A 25471-nucleotide genomic window follows, 5' to 3' on the forward strand; every position below is an offset into this window, starting at 1 on the left:
ACAGCTTTTGCTGTGTGCAGGAGCACAGGGAAGCTCAGCTTTCTGCTAGCTGCTTGCTCCCTAGAGCAGAAGGGTGGAGCTGCGCAGGCTCTGTATAGTCATCCCCTAAATTGACCAAGCAAATAAACCACTCCTCCTCGCAGGGCAGAATACGGAAAAGGTGAAAAGGTCTGTAGTTCCACTAATTGAGCTGCCTTCATAGGGAAGGAACATCACATTGGGAGCTGGAAAAAAGTGTTCCCACGAACAGTTAGCTTATGTCTTCTAAATAAAAAAGAAAATAAAGTGACCTGATGAGAATGGGAAAGGGGTGGGGGAAGGAATTATTATTGGCTTTGGAATGGTGAGTGTTTAGAGTCACTATGTGAGTGACTGGGAGAGCGAATTCTTTTCAGCGTTGAGGGCCCAGCCAAGGCTGAAAGTCATAAATTTGCAGCAGCATCCCGTGCGGGTCTTTAGCTAAGATCATAGGTCTACAGTTGAATTGAAAATTAAGAGAGGTCATGTTACAAGGTGAGTGTCAGGGAGAGTAGTCAGCAAAAGAAATGCAGCTGAGAGGTCAGATAAGATGAGAACTGAATGATACCCATTAGGTTTAGTAACTCAGAAATCATTAAGTGAATTTCTGTGTTGGTGGAGTATTGAGGTAAAAACCAGACTGGAATAGGTCAAAATCGTGAATTTAAAGATGATGAGATAGAGATAGCATGCAGAAACACTTTTTTTTTGGGGGGGGGGGCGGGTGTTTATTTTGCTATGACAGGAATAAAAAAGTAGGGTAATAACATTAGGGAGAAGTGTAGACAATGGAGGGTTTCTGTTTAGTTTTCTTTTCGGATGAGAGATGGCAGAGCATGTCTGAATGCTAGGGAAGCAATCAGTAGAGAAGGAGTTGAAGATGCAAGTAGATAAATATCTATGTATAACCTTTTAGACTCTTGTAGATCTGTCCTGAAACTTACTGAACTTCATAGTAAGGAGGAATAGAGATTATCTTTGGTGCTCCCTGGGAAAAATATTTTAAGTCCCTCTAAATTCAATTCTTTTTTAAATATTTTCTTTAGAATGCATCAGGGATTTATGCTGAAATAGATGGAGCCAAAAATGAACTACAAAGAAAACTATCCAACCTAAGCAACCTCAGTCATGATTTAGTTCAGGAGGCTGTTGACCATGCACAGAACCTTCAACAAGAGGCTGATGAATTGAGCAGGTAATATCCTGGTTTTAGAAATGCAAACATCTTTATAGGCTGAGTAACTTATTTTTATTCAATTTCACATGACAGGGTTGCTGGGATACAGTGTTAGCAGTTTGGTTTTAGAGTTGTGTTTGCTTATTTGTTTTTCTGTTTGTTGGTTGGCCAGTCTGAGAGCCAATTATTGTTTATTGCAGTTGCTTTGGGGAGACAGTTTTTCGATTTTAAAAATCTGTCAGATTAGAGATCTGTGTTGTGGGAGGGGTAGTTCTGTTCCACATTATTGATAAGATAACCTAACACATTTTAGTTATAGGGACATAACTGCTGCCCAAAATAGTATCAAGTAAATCAGATCCCTCTGCAAGGTCTAATTCTGCCATCATCACCTATTTATTTCAGAGACAGCATTATCTTTCCACACCCAAGTGTCTTAAGTAAAGCTGGTTGGAAGTTGGCAGTACGTGGGGCTTGTGGCAGGTACTCCAGCCACTCCACAGTGCCCAGCAGGAACTATTTGATTTCAACACCTGTTAAGAGAAAAATCAATTGATAATTTTCCTTGCAGTATCTAGAAGAGAGTCCTAAGCACTCAGTTAATGTTAATTGAAATGTACTAAAAGATTGGCATTGAATTCATGACCCTGAAAAAATAGGTAATAATGAGATCATTATAAAGATTGCAAGTCTGGCAATTAGAAACAAGGATCGTGAAGGTCATGAATAAAATAAGACCCAGTATTTACTTCTGTTCAAAACTTAAATCACCTTTCTTTCCTGATTGCCAAGGGCAGGGGTGGGAGTGGGGATGGAGAGATCACGGGTAAAACCTTGGTGTGTGAGATGGTGTTGTATCCAGCTCAGTGTCATGCTCCCAGGAAATGTGCTTTTGATCAAGCCAATAAAATGGAACTTGGAGAAAATACTAGTTTTGGTAACAACTGTATTGGTAGATTATTATTTTTGAGATTAATTCTGTGGCTCTCTTCATTGTTCTTTTGTCATTTAGTAACTACATCCCATTGAATGGGATCCCAACACAGACCTTCTCAACCCTGCAGCAAACAGTGTTCTAGCTAGAACTTCTAAGGAAGTTACCCCATGCTTTACATGAAACATGATCAGAAATATCAATCACCCTGAAGTCCCTTTTTTATGTTTAGCATATTTCTGACTACGTATATTCAGGAAAACATCCAAATTTATAGACGTCTTCCCTTCAAAATGTGACTATTCTTCAACATCTATCTGGTGTGCCCAGTGATTTACATGTTTTGCCTCAAACAGAGATAAGCATAATTCAAGAAGCTTCCACTTCAAAAGCACATCTTTATCTTGTATATTGATGTAGTACCTGTTTTGTGCCTAGTAATGAAAACAAAGTAATAAAGGCTTTTTGTTTCAAGCTCTTTGATATATCTGCTCACCACTCTAGCCAGCAAAATTTTTAAATATTAATAAATATTGGTAACATTTTATACCTTTTATCCCTTTCTTTTAAAACTTCCTCAGGTTTTACTCTCTGTGCCATTTCTGAGAACAGGGGGTTGTGGGGAGATTTAAGTAGCAGGCATTTGGATCAGTATTTCCTCTGCAGAGCAGGGCTGCGTTATGACCTTCATGGGCCATAAAAAAATTTTTTTAATTATATGTCATTACTACATTAGTATAAAGGCTAATGTAATCATTATTGTTATCCTCATTTTTTTCTTCTGATTTTAAAAAAAGTTAACATGAAAGCATCTTTGTGGGCCCCTGAATGGATGTCAGCCCTACTGCAGAGGAGCCAGAATGATGATGAACTCAGACAAAAAAGAAGAAAGTTGCCAAGGAAATACAGAGGAAGTTCCTCTGAGCCTAAGCCGGTGTACAGGGACTGAAACTGGTTGGAGGAGGCTGAGAAACAATTGGCTGAGCTCAATAGGTCAGGGTGGTGTGAAGAGAGGAGCCAGTGTAGGATCTGCAGTGTCATGTACTGCATCACAGAGAATCTTCTGAGAAGTTACTGATGAATAAAGTGATACTAGTCATCAATTTATGGAATTGGGAAAAAAGTATGGAACTGGTGGATTTAAGACTGAATAAAATTAAGACAAAGGATTCAGGATGAGCTGCAGAAGAGGGGTCTGGAGTTTGTATTATAGAGGAAGAAGTGTTTGTCAATAATATGAATTATTGTGTGGATACACTTACAGTTTGAAATTTCCATTTAGGAAATGGTTTAGGTAAAATAAATCCTGAGATTTACTGGATGCCAGGCATGGAACCAAGCATTACACATATTTTATCCCTGTTAGACCTCATATGAATCCTCTGAGGCACATACTGTTATCAACCCCTATGTGAGGTGTCCAGTGCACCATGGTGTAAGTACATGTTAGAGGAACCTTACAGGGGCCAGAAGGGACAAAGGCAGAGAACGTGGTGTCAGGGCAGGGGTGGTTGTGAGATGAGGCTGTGCACTTAAGCGGGGGCAGCTGGGCCTCAGGAGTGAGACAGAGCTTAACCATGTTTGCCCTGGGCAAGCTATGCACCTTTCCTCAGAGCCTCAGCAACTTTTATGGAAAAAGGAATAACAATATCAACTTCATGGGTGTGGTAAGATTTAGAGACATAATATATGGAATGGGGCTAGCCCAGTGTCTGCACGTGATGCTCAATATGTGTTATAACCTTGCTTAAAGAAAAATGTGATCTGTTATATAAAAGAAGGAAAAAAGATTGAATAGAGTGAAACCAACTAGTATTTAACACCAGCTGAGGTTATGCACCCTCTCCAAGGGCCTTAGTTTCTTTGCCAGGCAGGGAATAACAATGCTGATTCGGGTAAGCAGCAGGTGGGGATGATTGTGGGTTCATTCTTCTGCCTGACGCCACCACGTAAACAAACTCTTGAGTGAAGAGGTGCAGACGCTGTTTTTAAATCAGCATTTCGTTTCCCTGAGGCTACTACCAGGCAGGCAGTTGCCAAGGAGCCAAAACAAGGTGAAGCCTTGAGGGAACCAAAAGTAGAGGAATGCAAAGAAAATGTGCCCCTAGGAAAGGCAGCTCGGGAAAACCTTGCCCAGCCAGGTAACTTTAAATAACAGGAAGGAAGTACCTTTGGTCCCAGAAGTACTCCAATCAGGCCCTAAAAATGGCCCTATTTCCCAAGAAGGTAAGAAGGAGAAATAATGCCACGTTTGTTTATTAACAGGAATTTGCACAGTTCAGATGTGAATGGGCTGGTACAGAAGGCTTTGGACGCTTCAAATGTCTATGAAAATATTGCCAATTATGTTACTGAAGCCAACGAAACGGCAGAACAGGCTTTGAACATCACTGATCGAATATATGATGTGAGTATTCCCTTACTTTAACATTCATTTATATGTTGCCTTTTCCTGGCTTATGACTTTTCTGTTTCCTAATGTCATCTGTTGAGCTTCCAACGTAATACAAATGGCAGAAAGGGCAGGAGAACTAAGAAAAGACCATTTTATTTATGTTATGAATGTTTCAGTAATGCAGATTCTTCAAGGTGTGTCATACTCCAATCAGCAAATGCCAGTTTCTTTGACAGCTTTTTTAAACCAAAGTTCCTGAATAAAAAATATTTAAGACTAGTTCCTGCTGATAGAAAAGATACTTTATGCATACATTCAGATTTCCTCAACTCAAAAATTGTTTATTCAACAGCGTTTTCATGACAAGCACTTTGGTGGGCCCTTGGCCAAGCACTATTCCAAGTTCACTGAATTTTCCTCAAAAACCATTTATCTTGAAAATGTCAAGGATATTATTTTCTCATGTTCACATTTGACCTTGATTTTGAGCTATGAAAATGAAGCTGTATGAATTTTGCTTGGTGTTTAGCAGATAAGCTGTATCATTGAAATCCTAGAATGATGAAAAGTTGATTTCTTCTGCTGTCATTCTTACTCTCTCCATCCAATTTCCTTGTAGGCTGTGAGTGGGATTGATACGCAAATCATTTACCATAAAGATGAGAGTGAGAACCTCCTCAATCAAGCCAGAGAGCTGCAAGCAAGGGCAAATTCTAGTAAATATCTTCTCTTTCCTGTCTTCCTTCTGATTTATAGCTGCTTCCCTCCTTTCACACAGTGTTTCTGCATATAAACAGAGGTTTCAAAATGCTAGGATTAAAGAATAAATTATATTTCATCTGAATAATGAAAAAGCAGGTATTAGATATTTTCAAATAAATTGTGGTTTAAAAAAATTCCATGTAGTAAAATTACATGGAAACATATAGTTATCCAACATATAGTGGATATTCTTGCTAATCAAAAAGGCTAATTAATAGAAACTTACTATAAATACCAATTTTCAAGGAGATAGTACCATAAAATACACTTTAACACTAAAATTATATTGCACATAATGTAACCTTCCTTGAACAATTCAGAAGGCCCTTTAAAGTTTTACCATGAAAGGATGGGTCAGCACGGTGAGAGTCAGGAGGACAGGGTACCACAAAGCCATCTGGTGTTTTGCACTTTCTTGTAGTTTGTGTTATACAAGTTTGCTGTATTTAGGACAAGCCTAATGACCATATGGAAAAAAGCACTTCCAAAGACTGGTATCTGCACCTGCTAAATCAAGCACATCTCAGAGTGGGAGAGGGAGGAAAAAATAAAAGTGAAATCATTTCAGTTAGTTTTGAATCTTATGAGTTACTCTTGAAAACAATCAAACTAAGAATTTTACTAAACCTTACTCATCTCTGAGGTAATGAGCTCATTCCTAAGGATTTTCGAGCATTGACTAATGAGGTTGGAAATCCATTATCTAGCTAACTTCTACCACCTAAAAACAAAGACCAAGTTTGAAACTGAAAATTTCATGTGATTTTATCAAAGCAATTAACCTGAAGTCTAACTGTACATTTTCTCTCTTTTTTAAATGTAGAGCCATTATATAGAGAAAATAAATGCATTTGTTTTTCATATGCAGACTATTTAACTATTTAATTACCGTAAAGCAGCTACTATCTGGGTAAACAGACAATAAAAATGCCCTTTCTTCATTCTAATTAATTCATTATACAAGTTTAGTCTTAAACATGCTCTTTAGAAAAGAATTAGAATGTTAGCAGTAAAGAATTAGAATACTTATAGTAAGATATTTTTGGATAAATGTTGTCATATGTATGTATTGCTTTTGTTTGTGAAGACCAGAGTATGTGGGTCTTCACGATGCAGTGACTTAAATATTTTATTCTCCTTGATAATTTGCAAGGTATTTTCTCAATCCTGTCATTATTGAGTTGTTGAACCTCATGAAAGCAATTTTTCTATTCTGATAATGCTATCTCTTCAAAGTTCCATATTTTATGTGTAGATAAATCTCTCTGCGTTGGTCTCTTTGAATATTTTGCAGATCTGGCCACCTATTTCATGATCTTGTTTGGTTAAATCCCTTCATATGTTTATTTGCCAAAGGGACACTGATGGGGAGTTAGGACTGTGTGGATCAGAACTTGCCTCCCTTTAGGAAATATGCATGTTTGTAATATAAATTCAGATGTTCAAATTGAACCATATTTCATCTATTGAGTTACATTGTAATTTCAGATTACTGTTAATTCATTTCCAAATGAATTTCAATGATCAGTAATCTTTATTTACCAGATTTCCTTTTTTTCATTGTCTACATCAAATAGCCATCTGTAATAAACTCAGGAAGCTGCTGTCTTTTAAAATCTTCTACTGAATTAATTTGTAAAATGAAAAATGTCTATATAAGACAGTGGGTTCCAAATAGGACAGAGGTTTTTTTTTTGTTTTTTAATAAATTTATTTTTATTTATTTATTTATTTATTTATTTTTGCTGTGTTGGGTCTTCGTTTCTGTGCGAGGGCTTTCTCTAGTTACAGCGAGCAGGGGCCACTCTTCATCGCGGTGCACGGGCCTCTCACTGTCGCGGCCTCTCTTGTTGCGGAGCACAGGCTCCAGACGCGCAGGCTCAGTAGTTGTGGCTCACGGGCCTAGTTGCTCCGCGGCATGTGGGATCTTCCCAGACCAGGGCTCGAACCCGTGTCCCCTGCATTGGCAGGCAGACTCTCAACCACTGTGCCACCAGGGAAGCCCTAGGACAGACTTTTTATGAAGCATTTCTTCTTATAACCATCCAGCCCCAAATCGACTTTCTTTCTCCTATTTTATCAAAAACTCCATATATAGTTAAATATATTCTTTCTCAGTATATCAGCCAGTGTTTTTTGCAGTAACAAGACCCAAAAGGAAGAGCTGAATAGATTGCTTGCGTCACAACATTCAAAAATTGAAACTAAAAGAGGGAGAGAGGGTTCAAAACAGCAACAAAGTATGTTTAAGACCCTCCTTGAATTCTGGGAAATTATTGGCACTACCCAGAGGAAACAAGAAAGAAGTGCTTGTACTTTGGTTACGTTGTACTTGGTACAAGTACATTGACAGAATCAACTAAGCATCACCCATATATGCCCATTATGTACATGTATGGGGAAAAGATAACTGAACAGTAAACCAAGCACACCAAGACTGTGTAATTGAAAAGAGACAGTACACCATGGGAGAGTATATATTTGCAAGCCCATTGGAGTGAAAGAAAAGAAGGGGAAGTGGAGAAATTATTTTTTTGTTTGTCAAGAAACACACATTTCCTGATGCTTTGGAAGTAAACAAAGCATGAAACAAGAATTCTTGGGAAAGTTGATCCTTCAGTTCAGGTGACAAGATATTACATCATGACTTGTTTAGATTTGTGCCAAGGTAGCCCCAGTTAGGGTCTATGCTACAAGTACATTTTCAAGAATAATTTTTTAAGAAAAAGACTAATTATCAAAACTGATGCAAGAATGAATAGAAAATCTGATAGAACTGTATGTACATACATGTGTATAATAAATCTAATCAGTAATTAAGCCCTCCCACAAAGAAATCTCAAGGCTCAGATGGCTCCACCAGTGAATTCTCCAAAACACTTAAAGAAGAAATAACACTATTAGTACATAAATTCTTCCAGAAAATAGAAAAGGAGGAAATACTCTCTTTTTTCTATGAAGCCAACGAAACTTAGATATCAAAACCTAAGGATGTTATAAACAAGGAAAAATATAAGCCAAATTCTCTCTTAAACAGAGATGTGAAACTCCTAATCAGGATATTAGCCAATCAAATCTAGCATACATAGAAATGGTAATACATGACCAAGTTAGGTTTATTCCAGGATTTCAATGATATTTTAACATTTAAAACATCAGTAGCAATTCACCACATTTACAGAACATAGGAGAACATTCATATGCTTATCTCACTACATGCAGGAAGATCATTTAACAAAACTCGCTACCCACTCATGTTTTTAAAAAACTCATAGCAAACTAGGAATAGAAGGAAACTTCCATAATCTAATAAAGAATAATAAAATAATATTCAACAAACCGATATTCATACTGAAATATTGAAAGCTTTTCCATTAAGATTGGAAATAAAACAAGGATTCCCCACATTATCAATTCAATGTGTAAATATCCAGTTTAATTTTATGTAAAACAATTAGAAATTAACTTTTTTAAAAATAACACCATTTGCAATAACATAAATTACCTAGGAATAAATCTGATGAAAGATGCTAAGATCTTTACACATAAAACTATAATACGCTACTGAAGAAATTAAAAGATGATCTAAATAAATGGAGATCAAAATGAGAATTTAGATCTAGGGAAGAATAAATAAAAACTGTTCATTAAGTGGAAGACTTGAATTTGTAAAAATAACAGTTTCTGCCAAAATTTATAGATTCAATATAATCTCAATTAAAGTACCAGAACTGTATATACATATACAGGATGCTTTTAGAATTTCTTTGGAAATGGGGGTGGATGGGGGTAGGCAAGAATAGCCAGCACAGTCTTGAAGAATTAAAAAAAAAAAATACTGGAAGACTTAAACTACCCAATATCAAGACTTACAACTGTATAAAAATTAAGACAGAGATACAAAAAGATATAAAAAATTACAATACTCTATCATTTCTTTTGAATAAAGCTTAGAAATAGATACAGCTAACGGACGGAGATAGGATTCAGAATAGTGGTCACCTTTGGGTAATCATGGAGGTCCCAGGAAACCGTAACAGGCTAATAATGCTCTTAAAAATGCTTTTCTTGACCTGGGCGCTGGTTATATTTTGTGTTCAGTTTGTGAAAACTCATCAAGCTGTACACTTATAATTGTGTACCCTTTTCTAGATGTGTGTTGTGTATCAATTAAAATTTATTAAAACAATCAAGAAAAATAATTATTCTTATCTAACCAGTTATCACCATAAGTATAGATAGATCTTTTCAGCTCTTTATCAGTCGTGCTGCTCATGGTTTTTAGTCACAGCAGTGCTATATTTTTCAATCAAAAAAGTTAGCCATTATCTGTACATCCGTATGAGTTACTTTATGACATCCTAAATCACTCCCAAGCAGTGTTACAAGTTTTCTGCAATCCTTTACCTCTGAGTTGAAATGCCGCTTTCCAGAATTGGTGTTCTATGTTTATATCATATTCAGAATATTGCAGATGACTTAGTGGTACAAACCAGAATTTTCCTTGTTGCAATGGAGATTTCTTTCCTGGCATCTTTGCCCTACTTGTACTTTTTTTGGCTTCTTCTCCACAGGCAATGACGAGGCAGTGGCTGACACCAGTAGGCGTGTGGGTGGAGCCCTAGCAAGGAAGAGTGCCCTCAAAAACAGATTAAATGATGCCATTAAGAGACTACAAGCCACAGAGAGAGGTGAGGATCTCAGGGAGAACTTAAGGCTCATCTGTTTGTTCACTAGTGTTAAGGTAAACCTTTGAGGAAAGAGTAGGTGATTCTTTGCTTTTTAATCTTTTTATAAATAAATATTGCTTTCTGATGACAAAAGAAACTATGTTTATCTCACTCACGCACGCACACACATACACACAAAAGTCCTGGAAAATAATAAAAGCTGTAGTCACATCACCTAGGAGTGACAATTAAATTTGAGAGCATTTTCCTCCAATCTTGTGTGTATGTGTGTGCGTGCACGCATGCATGTCAATGAGATCATGATGTTTATACTATTTGGTAACCTACTTTCTTGTGAACATCCTTTTTCATTAACAGATATACCCTAATTTGGTTATTGGGTTTTTTTGGCCCCAGCAGTAAACAGCTGCTCTCTGTTAACATGCCATGTCGTTCTTATGGTGCAAGCAGGGAGACCACTGAGCCAGAGAGAAAAACAAGAGCACTCATGCTGCCTAATCTGGAACTACAGTGGTATCTTAGAAAGATGTGATTGGGCGCATTAAGTGCCTTTCCCGGCATAGTGAAAGTTAACACATTGCTGCTGGATGTGGTGTTTCACTACACAGAGCAAATTCAGCTACAGAACTACAGGATGCCAAAGCCCTGGCCAGAAGGGTGTCATCAGCATCACCAGAGCTACCACATGCTAAGCACTGGGCTGTGTTTTACAAACATTATCTCATGTGGGAAAGTATTGCTGTTGCCTTTAGGCTGATGTGAACCCTGAAGCTTGTCAAGGTTGGGGAACTTGCTCCAAAAGCCACAGCAACAAAAAGAAGCAGACCCAGGATTCAAAGCTACATCCATCAGAGTTCAGAGCATGAGGGGTTAAGTTAAATGTTTCTCCAGTTAAAAATAATTAAAGCTACAACCTCACCTGAGTGATTTTTAATTGTTTTTATTACAGAAATAATACATGACCATTATAGAAAAATTAGAAAATATAAACAAGAAAAGAGAAAGAAGAGAAATCTTTTATAATTCTCATTGCCCAAGAAAAAACCATTTTCTTGTAAACTTATATTGTTTTTATTTTAAATATATAACTTAAAAAAAATTTCACTATAGATCTCTTTTGAAACTTGCTTTTCTTATTCAAAAATACCTTTCCTTATCAATTTACTTCTGTACTAGAGCATCATTTTTATGGCAGAAGGTGTCCCACAAAGAAGAAAGTGATATTTACAATGAATTTCAGACATAAGCATTTTATGAGTTAGTATCTCATATGCATTTTCTATAGCTTCCTCACCAGGTCTCTAACCTGAAGAAATGCTACTCTTTTTTTAAAATTTCCCTTTAATTTGGAAATGTTTTAAATGAACGACATGATTTTAATGAGACTTTAGGGTCTTTCAAGCTCACTTGTTAATACTATTTGCAATATTCTAGTGCACCTGACTTACACCATAATTAATAGTTATTTAAAGATCTCGGTTTGGCTGAAAAGCCTGAATTTGAGGTCTCTCATCCCAGTGATGAAATGGATATTCATGACCCCATCAAATGTCCTACTTCTTTGCAAAGTAAATGTCCTTGTGCTCTGTGTGAAGGTGACGCTCAGCAGCGCCTGGGTCAGTCCAAGCTGATCACCGCGGAAGCTAACAAGACCACAATGGAAGTCCAGCAGGCCGTCGCCCCGATGGCTAACAATCTAACCAACTGGTCACAGAATCTTCAACATTTTGACTCATCTGCTTACAACACTGCAGTGGACTCTGCCAGAGACGCAGGTATCACTTAGTAACTTCACAATTTGCATCCAATTGAGGAACTGGCCATTAAACCCTACACATCTTTTGTTAAGAAGCAATTTTTTTCATTCAGGTTTTAGATTGGAACATTGTAGAAGTTAGCTTAGAAAAGGATAAAAACTTTTGCTCAGTTCATCTGTCAATATATATGTATGTGTGTGGACATAGGAAATATATGTATTTCCCATAAATAAACACCAGACAGACTGGTTGAGTCAATTTTTTTCTAGGTGAAATAATGGTAGCACTTGTTTTTATCAATGTAAGATTGATTCTTTGGGGAAGAAGGGCAATCACCTGTTAGAATAAATATGTTAACAAAATATTGGTTTGCTTTTAGGAAAAAAATTTACTAAACAGCACTGCTGTTACTAAACATCATTGCTTTTTCCTTACCTGAGTAAAGCAGGTTATTACCAACGAGTACTGAATATGGCCAAATATAACTTAAGTTTCCTATTAAGAAGTAAAGTCTGTTGGCCAACTTGAATATAAATATATAGTAATGAAGATGAAATATGTTGATATCTATCTAATTAATTTAGTTATACATAGATATTAAAATCACATATTACTTGAGAATTTTTTTCCAGTCTCATATTTTTATTCCATCTTTTCGTAGCTCCTAAATATCAATGTCTTTGTCATGATTAGAACTTCCAGTTCTCCAGAATGGTTTTGCAGACCGTATTCCCTTCACTTCCATCTGGATTAAGAACCAACTTTTTAAATCCACGTATGGATTTGTCCATCGCTAGAAATTTTATCCCAGGGCACAATATCCATTCCTGTAACAGGAAGATAGCTCTTTTATACTCATCTTTTAAGTATATATTCATGAGCCCTTCGTGTAACCACTCAATTTCTTTTGAAACTTAATCTTTAAAAAATTTGCCTACATGATATCCAATATTTACATTTGTAAAGATATTGCCTCAGGAATATTTACTAAATCGGTGTTAATTTTTTTTCCTCCTTGTGCAGTACCATCAGTGATTCCAGTAACCATCTAGAACTAACACTAATTGTGTGCTTTCCTCAAATAGCATTTTGTGGTTCAAAACAAAGTAAATGAAAAAGCATACCATAATATGAGACTTCATAAAGACTCTAAAGTGGCTCCCTTTCTCTGAGAGAATTGAGGGTAGAGAAACCCTGTTATGTACATATTTTCATAATCAACATTTAATGTAATGCTTTAAACATACTTTATTGCCTCTGATGTTGAAGACTATTATACTATAACAATAGCCATCTTATAGCATAGCTATTGTGGTCAGTGATCCAAATAACAAATGTTTACCGCTGTATTAACATATACGCTAAATGATAGTAGCTATTATTTACCTGATTTCGTTCCTTTTGCTGGAGAAGCACCTTGTTTCCTAAGTACAGAAAAGAGAAGTTTCCTAGGTCCTCACTGACATATTCTCCTGAATATGTTTGGCTCCAGGAAGAGGCTTGCTTTTGTTCGGCTGCTAATGCTCAGTGACCATGCCCTACCCTTAGATAGGAGTTTGCCCAAAGATGTTTATTTTCAAGTCCAGTGGTTCTCAAACACTAGTGTGCGTCGGAATCACCTGAGCCCCACCTCCATGTTGCTGGTCTGGGGACCACACATGGAGAGCCAGTGTGCTCCAGTCCATGAAACTTTGGAGAAAGTTACGGCATTCTCTGTGTCTGGGGTTCTTTCATCAAGCTGTATCCTTATGATTTGTGCTCTTTTCTCTGTGTGTGTTATACATCCCCCCTCCCCACACAACAAAAAGTAACCTAAAAAGTCAGTAAGATCTGCTCCTACCATCACCTTTGTCTGGGACCATAAACCATGGCTGCCCCTCACCTTGGCACAACTGCCACTTTTCTGGATGCTCCCTTGTTTCTTCCATCTAGCTCTGCCTCTGCTGGGACCACTGCAGTGGCACTCTGATATGTGAACAGGCATTTTGGAAAACAAGATGCCACCTCCTTTTGCCCAGCATTCCTTTTGACCTGTTGTATCAGTTATATTAGAAGTGCAAGCAGAACTTGTGCTATATAGTGAAATGAACATCTGCATATTTGTCATGGGCCCTGCCCTTTAGAAGTGTACATTATGTGTCAGCTTGCTCTGCATACAATTTATAGTTCAATATGTATTATAAATGTCACAAGATAGGAACTGATTATGCTTTGGGCTTAGCTACTAATTTTTCAGAATTAAAAATAATTTCTTATAGTTCTACCAGAAGTAACCGTGTATTTGTTGTCTCTTCATCTCATTCCTGAAGTAGACTTAATACTGAGCTATCTACTCAAGTGATTAATTTTTATTAACTGCAGTTGGAAATCTGACAGAGGTTGTCCCTCAGCTCCTGGATCAGCTTCGCACGGCAGAGCAGAAGCGGCCTGCAAGCAACGTCTCTGCCAGTATCCAGAGGATCCGAGAGCTCATTGCTCAGACCAGAAGCGTTGCCAGCAAGGTAACCAGTGAAAGCAGTCGTCATCAGTCACTCGGGGATAACGACAGCGTGAGGCTGAGCTCAGGCCCCTTGGGCAGCTTCCAGAGCTGGAAACTTTCTACTGTGTTATCCAACTTGGTAGTTCTCAGCTCTATCCGTTCATTAGAATCATGTGAGGAGCTCTGAAAACCAAACCAATTCCTGGTCCCAACCTCAAAGCAATACTCATGCTCTCTAGAGGAAGGGCTCAGAACTCGTATTTTTTTGAAGCTCCTCAGTGATTCTAATGTGTAACCAAGATTAAGAAGCACGCATTTAACCTAGTCAACAAAGCTCGTAGAGCAAAAGGAATCAAGGAAAGCCAACCCCACTAAAAGACTCAATTTTATTATTATTATTAATTATCCTAACAGCTGTCTTTGTGCAATTACTATATGGAATAATCTTGCTCATCTACCTCTTCAAAGAATTCTCTAGTGCAATATAGATGATATGAAGCTTTTACTGACCTCTCTACAGGCTTAACACATAGCAGCTAAACTGAACAATTTCAACAAAGACCCCATCCTGAGATGCTATACAGAAGCAACACAACACCATAACTAGTGCCGGCATTGATGGGAAATATCCTGACACAGCAATTAACATTTTCAGTGTGGCAAAACGTGGCTTGTTCTTGGCCCCCTTTCTAATTTGTTTTTTATTAATTTATAGACCAGCATTATTTTTTACAACCAAATTATATGGTTTTATTTTTTCAATTGAGAGTCAGCCTGAACAGACTGTTGGTCCTAATTACTGACAGAATTAAGAACTGGAAATCAACTATTTTGTAATGAAGGAAATTATTATTGGTAAATATACCCAACTTTTAAATGATATATGATAATTGGTCCCACACCACAAATCACCTTTTTTAGATACCTTGAAGAACATTTCAAAAAAGATTTATTGTCAAGAAATGGCATTTCCAATGCTAGGTTTCTGTGAATGCCTTCTGGTAGTTTTATTTCTATGGGGTAGAATTTGGGGGCCTTAATCACCTGAAACCATTTTCTGAAGAGAGTCTTGGCAATGCCTTTGGGGCCCACACAGCTCCCCAAAGGGAGATGCTTTCTATGCATATATACATCTTTTTCAAACTCTCAGTTTTTACAAAGGAACTTTAATCCCATACACTGCTTGATTGTTCATTAAGATTTATTGTCCTTTACTCAACTGGCAACATAGGACAGCTGCACTCTAGGCACTTGGAAATATAATCTTGAACTCACTGACCATCAGTATTAACCAAATTAATATTAGTCAATTATGTAATACATCTACTTATTCATAAATATTTGCATAAATGACATGAATATACACAGACCATCTACTTATTAATACTCTGAAAATCACCTCAAATCAGACCAGTTCAGCACGTTATATTGGGCCTCTTAGAAATGTATTTACTAAATCCTGCTTTGTTGTGATGCCTTTCTAAGGATCATTATAAGAAACATCTTAATGAACTCATCACTACAGTTATTATAATGATAAAGCCAGGCACTGGAAAGCACTTTATAATTATCATCTTGTTTCATTCTCATAACAAATTTATTGTCCTCATTTTACAGATGAGGAAACTACAGGTTAAGTGATTTGCTCATGGTTCCATAGCTAGTAAGTGGCAGAGCCAGGTTTTAAGACCCCATCTAAGACTTCAAAGCTGGCCTCTAGACCCCTCCCAACTGTCCAGACATGGTCAAGGATATTGCTCACAGCCTCACCCCATGCTCCTCTTTTGAAGACCCTAGGGAAAAGGTCCTAGCTATGTTAGTACCCAAGATTAGTTATTATTCTCCTGATCAATTAGTTGTTAATTTTATGGGCCTTGTGAATTGTATAACTGACCAAGTATCCCTTCAAGCTGTTTAGTTCACCTTAACCAAATACATAGTTCATTGTGGAATGCATATTTATCCTCATTCTTTGACCTACTTTGTCACCTTTTTGTTCTGCTTTCTTTCACCTCACTTTAAATTTAAACTATATTATCTTCCTTAAATCCTTTCTCAAACAAGTTGAGGACATAAGTAAACAAAGGCTTGGAGGTCATGGGTAAAGCTCAGAGACCTCATAAGGAATGAGGGAAGCCCATTGAGAACCATGGGAAAGCACTATGCCCATTTCTGCGGGGTACTTTTAATGGAATAATTTTGTAACTCCAGATCCAAGTCTCCATGATGTTTGATGGTCAGTCGGCAGTCGAAGTGCATCCCAAAGCCAGAATGGATGACTTAAAGACCTTTACATCCCTGAGCCTGTACATGAAGCCTCCTCCTGTGAAGCAACCAGAGCTGGGTGGGACTGCAGATCAGTTCGTCCTATACCTCGGAAGCAAAAACGTAAGAGCATGTGGTTGTAAATGATGGAATAATGTTGAAAGGAAAGATAAGTGCTTTTTCTCTTGCCTTAAAACAAAGCTACCTGTGCAAATAAACAAAATTTCCATTCTAGCACCTCAAAAGGTATAGACCATTTTAAGGCCAAGACTAAAGTAGTGACTTTAGGACAAGTAATTCCTTCTCTGTGTGGGATATTTCTGTGGTTTCTTCATACCGGCCTCACACTGCTAACTCTGAGGAGTCTGAATGCAGCATTTCAAAGACATCCAGAGTGCAGAGGCCTATTATGTTTCATGCTGAACCCTGCTTTGAAGGTGCATAGCAATCGGTATTGCCAGGCTGCATTATATCCCCTGATTAACCAAACAAGGTTAGCACACTCCTGGCAGCCATCAAATGTCCACAAGCCCGCAGTTGCTTGCCTTCCTGCCCAAGGTATATTTGGACAGGCATGGAGGGATCGGGGGGAGGGGCAGCACACTGATGCCACGGGGAGGCTGCAAAGGACGAGGCGCTGCCCAGTGTAACAGGCACTTTGGTAATAATTCAAGCCAGGCATGCCTTATATACAGCCAAGCGTCTGGATTGCTAATTGTCCTTTAAAGAAATGAGAACGAAAGATGATATTCATTCATATGGATTTTATTTAAGAGACTTCTTGACATTTCAGGCCAAAAAAGAGTACATGGGTCTTGCAATCAAAAATGATAACCTGGTGTACGTTTATAATTTGGGAACTAAGGATGTCGAGATTCCCCTGGACTCCAAGCCTGTCAGTTCCTGGCCTGCTTACTTCAGCATTGTCAAGATTGAAAGGTAAAGTGAATCCGTGACACAGGGCTCATCTGCAAATTTCATAAAAAATCTATTGAATGCACTCACGCGCGCGCGCGCGCACACACACACACACACACACACACACACACACACACACAGTCTTTCTGTGGATGTTGCTCCTCTTTCTTCCATTATTCCTGTATTCCTTCACAAATACCTTAGTGGGAAACAAAAAATTAGAAAGAATAGTCATCACTTCTAAAGAGCAATCTGATTATTAGATTTTTTTAATCTGGCCAATCCATGAATTGATTCCAAGATGGAATGTCTTTTTTCCCCTTCCCTTTGATTGTTGACATTCTATAAATGCTTATGAAAGTGACAAAATCAAATCACCAATTCTGTGATGAAGGGACATTCACATTTTGACATTTAAAAAAAAACATATTTTCTACAAATTATCTGGCTAATAAAGAGTGCAAATTCTTTATCTGAACAGGGTAGGAAAACACGGAAAGGTGTTTTTAACAGTCCCAAGTCTAAGTAGCACCGCAGAGGAAAAGTTTATTAAAAAGGGGGAATTTGCGGGAGATGACTCCTTGTTGGATCTGGATCCTGAGGACACTGTGTTTTATGTTGGTGGCGTGCCTTCAAACTTCAAGGTGAGCTATCCAGCTATACTTTGACTTACTGCAAATCTATAGTAATTGTTTTTAGAAGTCCATAAAGCCTACAGTGATTCGGGGCTTGGATGGAAACCTTAATATCTTTAAAAAAAGAGTTTAGCTCAGTGGGTGGTCGAATTCTGAATTAGGATCTGTAAATCTGCTGCTTAAATCTGGTCTGTGCTACCCATATTTTCATAATGTCAAATACTTTCAAGCTATATCTAACACTTGAATATCAATTTATTTCATTCTGATACATGCATATGTAATTAATTACCCCCACTTACTGCAGGAATGTCTGTACCTTGTGGGTTTATAGCTAGTCTTCAAGTTCACAGATGACAGTTTCAAAAACTCAGTTATCTCAGCTAATATACAGGCTTGAAATGAAATACCTAGGATGAGGGAGGGGGTGGGGTCTAGGAGGGGAGATGAGACCTGTTGAAGGACAGATACAGGAAAGGCCCAGGAAGACAGGGAGTTGATCTAGGATTTCAGTTGCAGAACTGTTACTCACTAGTGAGAGGCACATTATTGAACCGCTCTGAGAATTACTTTCCCTCTCTTTATGTGAGGACAGGAATACCTACTTCACAGAGCTGGTGTAAGGATTGACTTTGGTCATGAATCCACAGTCAGGTGTGTGACTGGCACATAGTATATGCTCAATAAACCCCACCCTCTCTAAGATATAGACAACTGAAAAATCATTGTTATTCTAAATGGTTTAGCATAGAATAGACACAAACTCAGGTCTAGAAAGATATTTCTATCAGTGGGAAGGTCCCCTTGACCTACTGTTGTCTCACTGCCTGATCTGTGTGGACTGGATGAGATGTGGTCATGGCACAGTTGACTTCACCTTGTTTCACAGCTCCCTGCCAGCTTAAACCTGCCTGGCTTCGTTGGCTGCCTGGAATTGGCCACTTTGAACAACGATGTGATCAGCTTGTACAACTTTAAGCACATCTATAATATGGATCCCTCCAAGTCAGTGCCCTGTGCCAGGTAAGAAAGTGTTAAGAGTACTAAAAAACTGATAGCCATGCAAGAGCTGCAGATGAAACAAGTGTGGGTAAATGTTCAGGTTTTCAGTCTTTTCTTGGGGGAAACCAGTTTTGAAACTGCATAATAGTCATGCCTGCACACAACTTTTCAGTTCTTCTCTACCATAATGAGCATGCACTATTATTAAAAGTGTTAAACTACTTGTTTGCAGCTTTGGTTTCAGATTCCAGAGACTGGGGTCTCACTAGAACCTTCTGTTATCTTAGCATATAGGGTAGAGAAAAAAAAAATCCATTACAAACAATTTGTTTAAATGCTTCTTTGTGTCTCCCATGCAGACATCAGGACTTCATTTAAATGCTATTAAGGCCCATGAAAAATGTCGTGAGAATGTGTTAAAAGGGCCTCACTTGAAAAGCATAACGGAAGCTGTCATATTCATATGATCCTTGTATTTTTATTTCAGAGATAAACTGGCCTTTACTCAGAGTCGGGCTGCCAGCTATTTCTTCGATGGTTCTAGTTATGCCGTGGTGAGGGATATCACGAGGAGAGGGAAATTCGGTCAGGTGACTCGCTTTGACATAGAAGTTAGAACACCAGCTGACAACGGCCTTGTGCTCCTGATGGTCAATGGAGTGAGTAAAAATAAAAATCCTACATCTTCTCGCTTATTGCCTTTACTTTCTGCCATGCACGTTTCTAGGAACCTTCCCAGGTTGAGTGTGTCATGCCATCAAACTGAAGTTTTAGCTTAGAAAGCAAAATTGGGTTTTTTTCCTTCAGGGAAATGATGTCAGCAGTAAGTAAAAGCAGCCATGAGATGCATTTCCCTGCAGTACATTTTTGGATGTATATTAAATATAACCCCTTTAATAAACTAAGGGAACTTTAAGGAAAATCAGCACCAAGATCTAGGCGAGCATGTGTCTACAGAAATTTAGCACTGACTTTTTAAATCATATGCCCTAATCAGTTAAAAAGAAGTTTGCATGCTTAATATATATGTGTGTGTGTATGTGTGTGTGTGCGTGTGTGTATATATATATTTATATATATATACACACACACACACATATACATCTCTTTATTAATGATATACATATACTACATATGAATATAAATTCAAAACTAGGAAAAAGAGAATTTATATAAATACTGAATAAAAATAAATACAATTTTAAAATAAAGATGAAGTAAAATAAAATTAATTTTATTTTGCTAATGATACAAAAATTATTAATGGCAGTGTTAGTGAGAACAGTGTAATTAAACATGCTTAAGTATTTTTGAAAGTCTCATTAAACGCTTTGTGAGACAAGTTTTGTCCTGAGTCCAGCTTATTTCAGTACTAAGTTTTATTGGCTATCATAACTAGACAAGATACCTCATATAAATAAAAATGTAGGAAATATATGATTGGCTGTGCTTACTAAATCATGGTACGGTTATTCAGTCTCATTCACCAATAGGCAAAATTGTCTTTGAAATTCAGCTGGCACATTTTCATCTTTCCTGATGTCAGTTCTTGCAAGGTAATCAGATATCGTATCATTTTGTAAACTTTAACAAAGGAATTCAAGACCATTAAAAATCTTCATTTGAAAGACTTTTGAACAGGTTAGAAATTTCTTTCCAGAAATGTTTTAATAGTGCAGATATGAGAGTTTTTATGGTAGTATACTTACCTTCTTTTCATCAACAAATTTACTTACCAATGGAAAAAGTTCCATATGCATTTTTAAAAAACCATCTCCCCAGGGCTTCCCTGGTGGCACAGTGGTTAAGAATCTGCCTGCCAGTGCAGGGGACATGGGTTCGAGCCCTGGTCCGGCAAGATCCCACATGCCACGGAGCAGCTAAGCCCATGCATTACAACTACTGAGCCTGTGCTCTAGAGCCCGCAAGCCACAACTACTGAGCCCGTATGCCACAACTACTGAAGCCCACGCACCTAGAGCCCGTATTCCACAACAAGAGAAGCCACCGCAATGAGAAGCCCGCGCACCGCAACGAAGAGTAGCCCCAGCTCGCCGCAACTAGAGAAAGCCCGCGTGCAGCAACCAAGACCCAATGCAGCCATAAATAAATAAATAAATAAATAATTTTTTTTTTTTTAAAGAAACCCATCTCTCCAGAGTACAACTTTCTTCCCTGCCAAAATAGTTTCTCATCCATTGTTATAATGCCCCTACCTTGAAATTACAGATCAAGTATGTTTTTTTTAGTAGCTAATAGGTCTTATACTACTAAGACATTTGTCATCACAAATAAAGGTCAATAAATTTAGAATAATTCATTTTATAAGGAAAATGTGTAACCCTCTTGAAACTTAACAGCATTTTTAGTAACTTACAGGAAATAATCTGCAAACATCTACGTGTCTCAAAATATTTTCACATCACTGTATCTCAGTAGAAAATTACTGTAAATATTCTATTATTAAGTGACCTCACTCATGAATCCATGTAACCAGGCACACATAAACGTCAATAATTGCAATAGGCTAAACACAAAGAAATGGGTGGGGGGGCCATGGCCCGCCTTCAAGTGTGGAACTTCATTCTCAAAGCCTCACATACTGTGTGAATCTAAATCCCGTGAAAATTCATCCAAAGGACAAAATGAAGGCCCAGAGTCAATCCACGTATTAAATATTAAAAGTTAGCTTCTTTCTCTATTTTAGAGTTTTAAAATGAGTATAAATAGAAGTTGAAATATTTTCTTTCTATCCCTCAGTGGATTTTGTTCCACATTCTCAAGAGTATATAAATTGTGTCCAAAAGATCACTTTCTGTGAAAAGGGACTTTCCATAATACTTTATTTTTCAAATCCATTGAATTCTTTTTTTTTTTGATGTGGACCATTTTTTTTTTTCAGTCTTTATTGAATTTGTTACAATATTGCTTCTGTTTTTATGTTTTGGTTTTTTGGCTGAGAGGCATGTGGGATCTTAGCTCCCTGACCAGGTATCAAACCCGCACCCCCTGCATTGGAAGTGCAGAGTCTTAACCACCGGACCACCAGGGAAGTCCCGAAAAATCCATTGAATTCTTGTGTCTATGAACTATCTTCTAAAACAAGCAAGCCTGACCAGTAAATTACTTGAGTGTTACAGAATTACTTTGGTTCTTGAATATCACATGGTCCAAGTGCATAATAATTCCGTATTTATCTACATAACTCCAGTGTTTCAAAATAACACAGGAATGGCCTTCTTTTTCTTAGGTCCATATTTGCTGATAATTTTCTAAGATTCTTTTCAGCATACCTTGGAATTCTTTTTCAGTGTTACCAGTTTTGCTCTTAAAATGAAATGTAATCACATCTATTGGCCTGTTATAACTTTGAAATGTTGCCTTAAAAAAGAGCAGTTGAATACATATGGTCTATAATACTCTGTTTTCAAGATTGTTAAAGGTCAGTAAGGTAAATTTAAAATTTCATTAATTCACAAAGTAAATGAAAAACAATAGAAGATAGTTGTTTTAAATTGTAGATAAATATTAAAATTTTGGTGTATGAATGAGACATAACTGCTGATATGGATGTAGTTGTGATTTTTATTTCATAATAAGAATATCATGAGACTTCTTTAGTCTTCAAACAGTTTCAATAATAAAGAATACAGTGTTATTTCTCAAATTCAGCTAAACCTTCTCTTTCATAATAGCAGATGCTCACGTCTTATAACTTTTTTTCTTCTCCACAGAGTATGTTTTTCAGCCTGGAAATGCGCAATGGTTACCTACATGTGTCCTATGACTTTGGGTTTAGCAACGGCCCTGTGCATCTTGAAGACACAATGAAGAAAGCTCAAATTAATGATGCAAAATACCATGAGGTACTGATCGTTGCAGTTTGAGTATTTTGTTTTGTTTTATTTGTATTTAGATATACTGATCTAATCAGATGGTCAAATGAGATAGGTGAGAAAGTAATTAAACTGAACACCTTCACATATAAAAACCAAGTGAAAGGCCCTCACCTACTCAACTCCAGGATAATATTTGCTTTAAAAGAATGGATATTTTATCATATTGGAGTTGTTTTTTTAAAATTTATTTATTTATTTATTTATTTATTTTTGGCTGCGTTGGGTCTTCTTTGCTGTGCACAGGCTTTCTCTAGTTGCCATGAGCGGGGGCTACTCTTCATTGCAGTGTGCAAGCTTCTCATTGCGGTGGCTTCTCTTGTTGCAGAGCACAGGTTCTATGCGCACAGGCTTCGGTAGTTGTGGCACACAGGCTCAGTAGTTGTGGCACATGGGCTTAGTAGCCCTGCAGCATGTGGAATCTTCCCAGACCAGGGATTGAACCCATGTCCCCTGCATTGGCAGGCGGATTCTTAACCACTGTGCTACAAGGGAAGTCCCACATTGGAGTTTCTAATAAAAGAGTCAGTGAAGATTCATTTTAATTGCTTCATTGATCAAAAGACTCCCATTAATACTCTATCTCTTGATTACAATGGCATTTCTATACATTTGTTGAAAATGAGAGTGTAGATACACAGCCATTTTTTTGCTTTTTCCTTGAGTCCCATTAAATGTAAAAAGAGTAGATATAAGTAAATAATTTCCTTTTAAACCATTTATCCAAAACTTAGAAAATAGTAACACAGATTTTCTTATAAAGAAAACCCACAAAGAATGCTCTTTAGTCCTGAAACAGATGTGAAGTATACTGATAATATATTTCATCTATTTTCACTAACAACTACTTTAAATCTACACTTCAATAAAATATATAAAAGGCATAGTATCTTTTAAGTTGAACTGAAATGCAGAAGCTATATTTCTCTTTTCAGTTCAAAGTCCATAGCCTTCATGAGGATGGTTTACAATAAAAGAATAGTTTAACTATTTCTCTGACTGGCATTTTCCCACATTCATTAAAGCATCTCACTACACCACCAAAAAATGACACCTGGCAGCATTCAGTCCAGGGTCCAGAAGGTAACTGTTTATAATTTTTTTCCTGAATCCCCTCAAAGGGGCAAAATAAAACAGTTGGTCTCATAGCAAAATTTTTCTTGGGCTAGCTCTGTCTCCATATGGAAACCCTTCTCCAGCAAATACGAACTTCTGGTTATGTAAGTAAGAGTTTTCATGTCTGTGAGTAAGAAAGGAAGATCTATTCCCCGCTTTGTGAACAAACAAGCATAAGAACATGGAGGCCCAGCTCTTACAACCAGAATAATTAAAATATATAGCAGTCTTCAAAAAGGTGATTGTTAAGCAGTGATCAACTTACTATGCATTATTTCTCCCAGATCTCAATCATTTACCACAATGATAAGAAAATGATTTTGGTAGTTGACAGGCGACATGTCAAGAGCATGGACAATGAAAAGATGAAAGTACCTTTTACAGACATATACATTGGAGGAGCTCCCCCAGAAATCTTAGAATCAAGGTAAGCTTTTTTGTTGTTGTTAAGCTGCTTGTTCCTAACGAAGCACTGGGCTGAGGCTTCAACATCCAGGAGAGGTGTAGTAAATGTTGGAGCATTCCCACCTACTACTGCTGTACACGTTTACAGGAGCACACACACAGTCACTCACCCGTGGGCCCTGTGCAGCTAGTCCTCATGACCCCCTTAAATTGTCATCTAGTAGATGTGATCTACAGATTTCTTTAATTATTTATTACTCTTAAAACATAGTCTAATGCAGTATTTCTTATCCGCAAGAGGAAAGGTGGAGCATGTGTATTATGTGAAAACAAAGAAGCGTTGTGTTCATTTACTTTTGTTTTAGTATTAATTTAGACTTATTTGAACTCTCAAATAGCATCTTAGGGTAAATAAAAATTTTAAGCCTGTGGGGGTTGTGAATTAAGTATAATGAAACATTACTCTAATATATTCAAAAATTCAGCTGCCTCTTATTACAATCAGTTCATAGCATCAGAGACTCTTAAAAATGAGAGACAACCTTAGGATATTCCAGTCCAGTCACTCTCAACCCTGGTTCTCATTAGAATAACCTAGAGAACTTTTATAAACATCATTACCCAGGACCATTCTCCAGAAATTCTAATTGTTCTGCGATGAGGCCCCAACCGTAAGCTTCCTTTCCAAACTAAATATCCTCTCAGTTCCTTCAGCCATGCCACATGGGATCTTTAACCATTATGGTTGCTGTATGTGCACCTCAGTCTGTCCATTAGCATGGTCATGCAGGTACGATCTTGTCAGAGCAGAGTACAGTGGGACTGTTACCCCTTAATTTGGCCAGTGTTCACCTAAAATACATGGAAGTCATTGTAACTTGCTCAAAATTAACTTCATATTCATACAATATCCAATAATATGTTCTTGGGCACTTCCTATCTATTAGCCATAATGATGGGTGCTAGGATTACAGTTTGGAGCAAAATGCCATCCTTGATCTTAAAGATAAAGGATTTCTCA

At 37.5% G+C, this 25471-nt stretch overlaps 1 protein-coding gene across 1 annotated transcript in view; it reads left to right on the forward strand.

Annotated features, from left to right (window-relative positions):
- LAMA4 (laminin subunit alpha 4) overlaps nucleotides 1-25471 on the forward strand; it is a 148189-nt gene that overhangs the window by 98844 nt on the left and 23874 nt on the right. The window contains 13 exon segments of the mRNA XM_036871934.1: nucleotides 1065-1213; nucleotides 4395-4536; nucleotides 5144-5240; nucleotides 9861-9977; nucleotides 11573-11752; nucleotides 14096-14235; nucleotides 16425-16601; nucleotides 17272-17417; nucleotides 17878-18040; nucleotides 18921-19054; nucleotides 19521-19692; nucleotides 22768-22899; nucleotides 24330-24472. Coding sequence (XP_036727829.1) covers nucleotides 1065-1213; nucleotides 4395-4536; nucleotides 5144-5240; nucleotides 9861-9977; nucleotides 11573-11752; nucleotides 14096-14235; nucleotides 16425-16601; nucleotides 17272-17417; nucleotides 17878-18040; nucleotides 18921-19054; nucleotides 19521-19692; nucleotides 22768-22899; nucleotides 24330-24472 — 1892 coding nt within the window.

The sequence above is a fragment of the Balaenoptera musculus genome, chromosome 12, assembly GCF_009873245.2.
Source record: "Balaenoptera musculus isolate JJ_BM4_2016_0621 chromosome 12, mBalMus1.pri.v3, whole genome shotgun sequence".
Classification (NCBI taxonomy): Eukaryota; Metazoa; Chordata; class Mammalia; order Artiodactyla; family Balaenopteridae; genus Balaenoptera; species Balaenoptera musculus.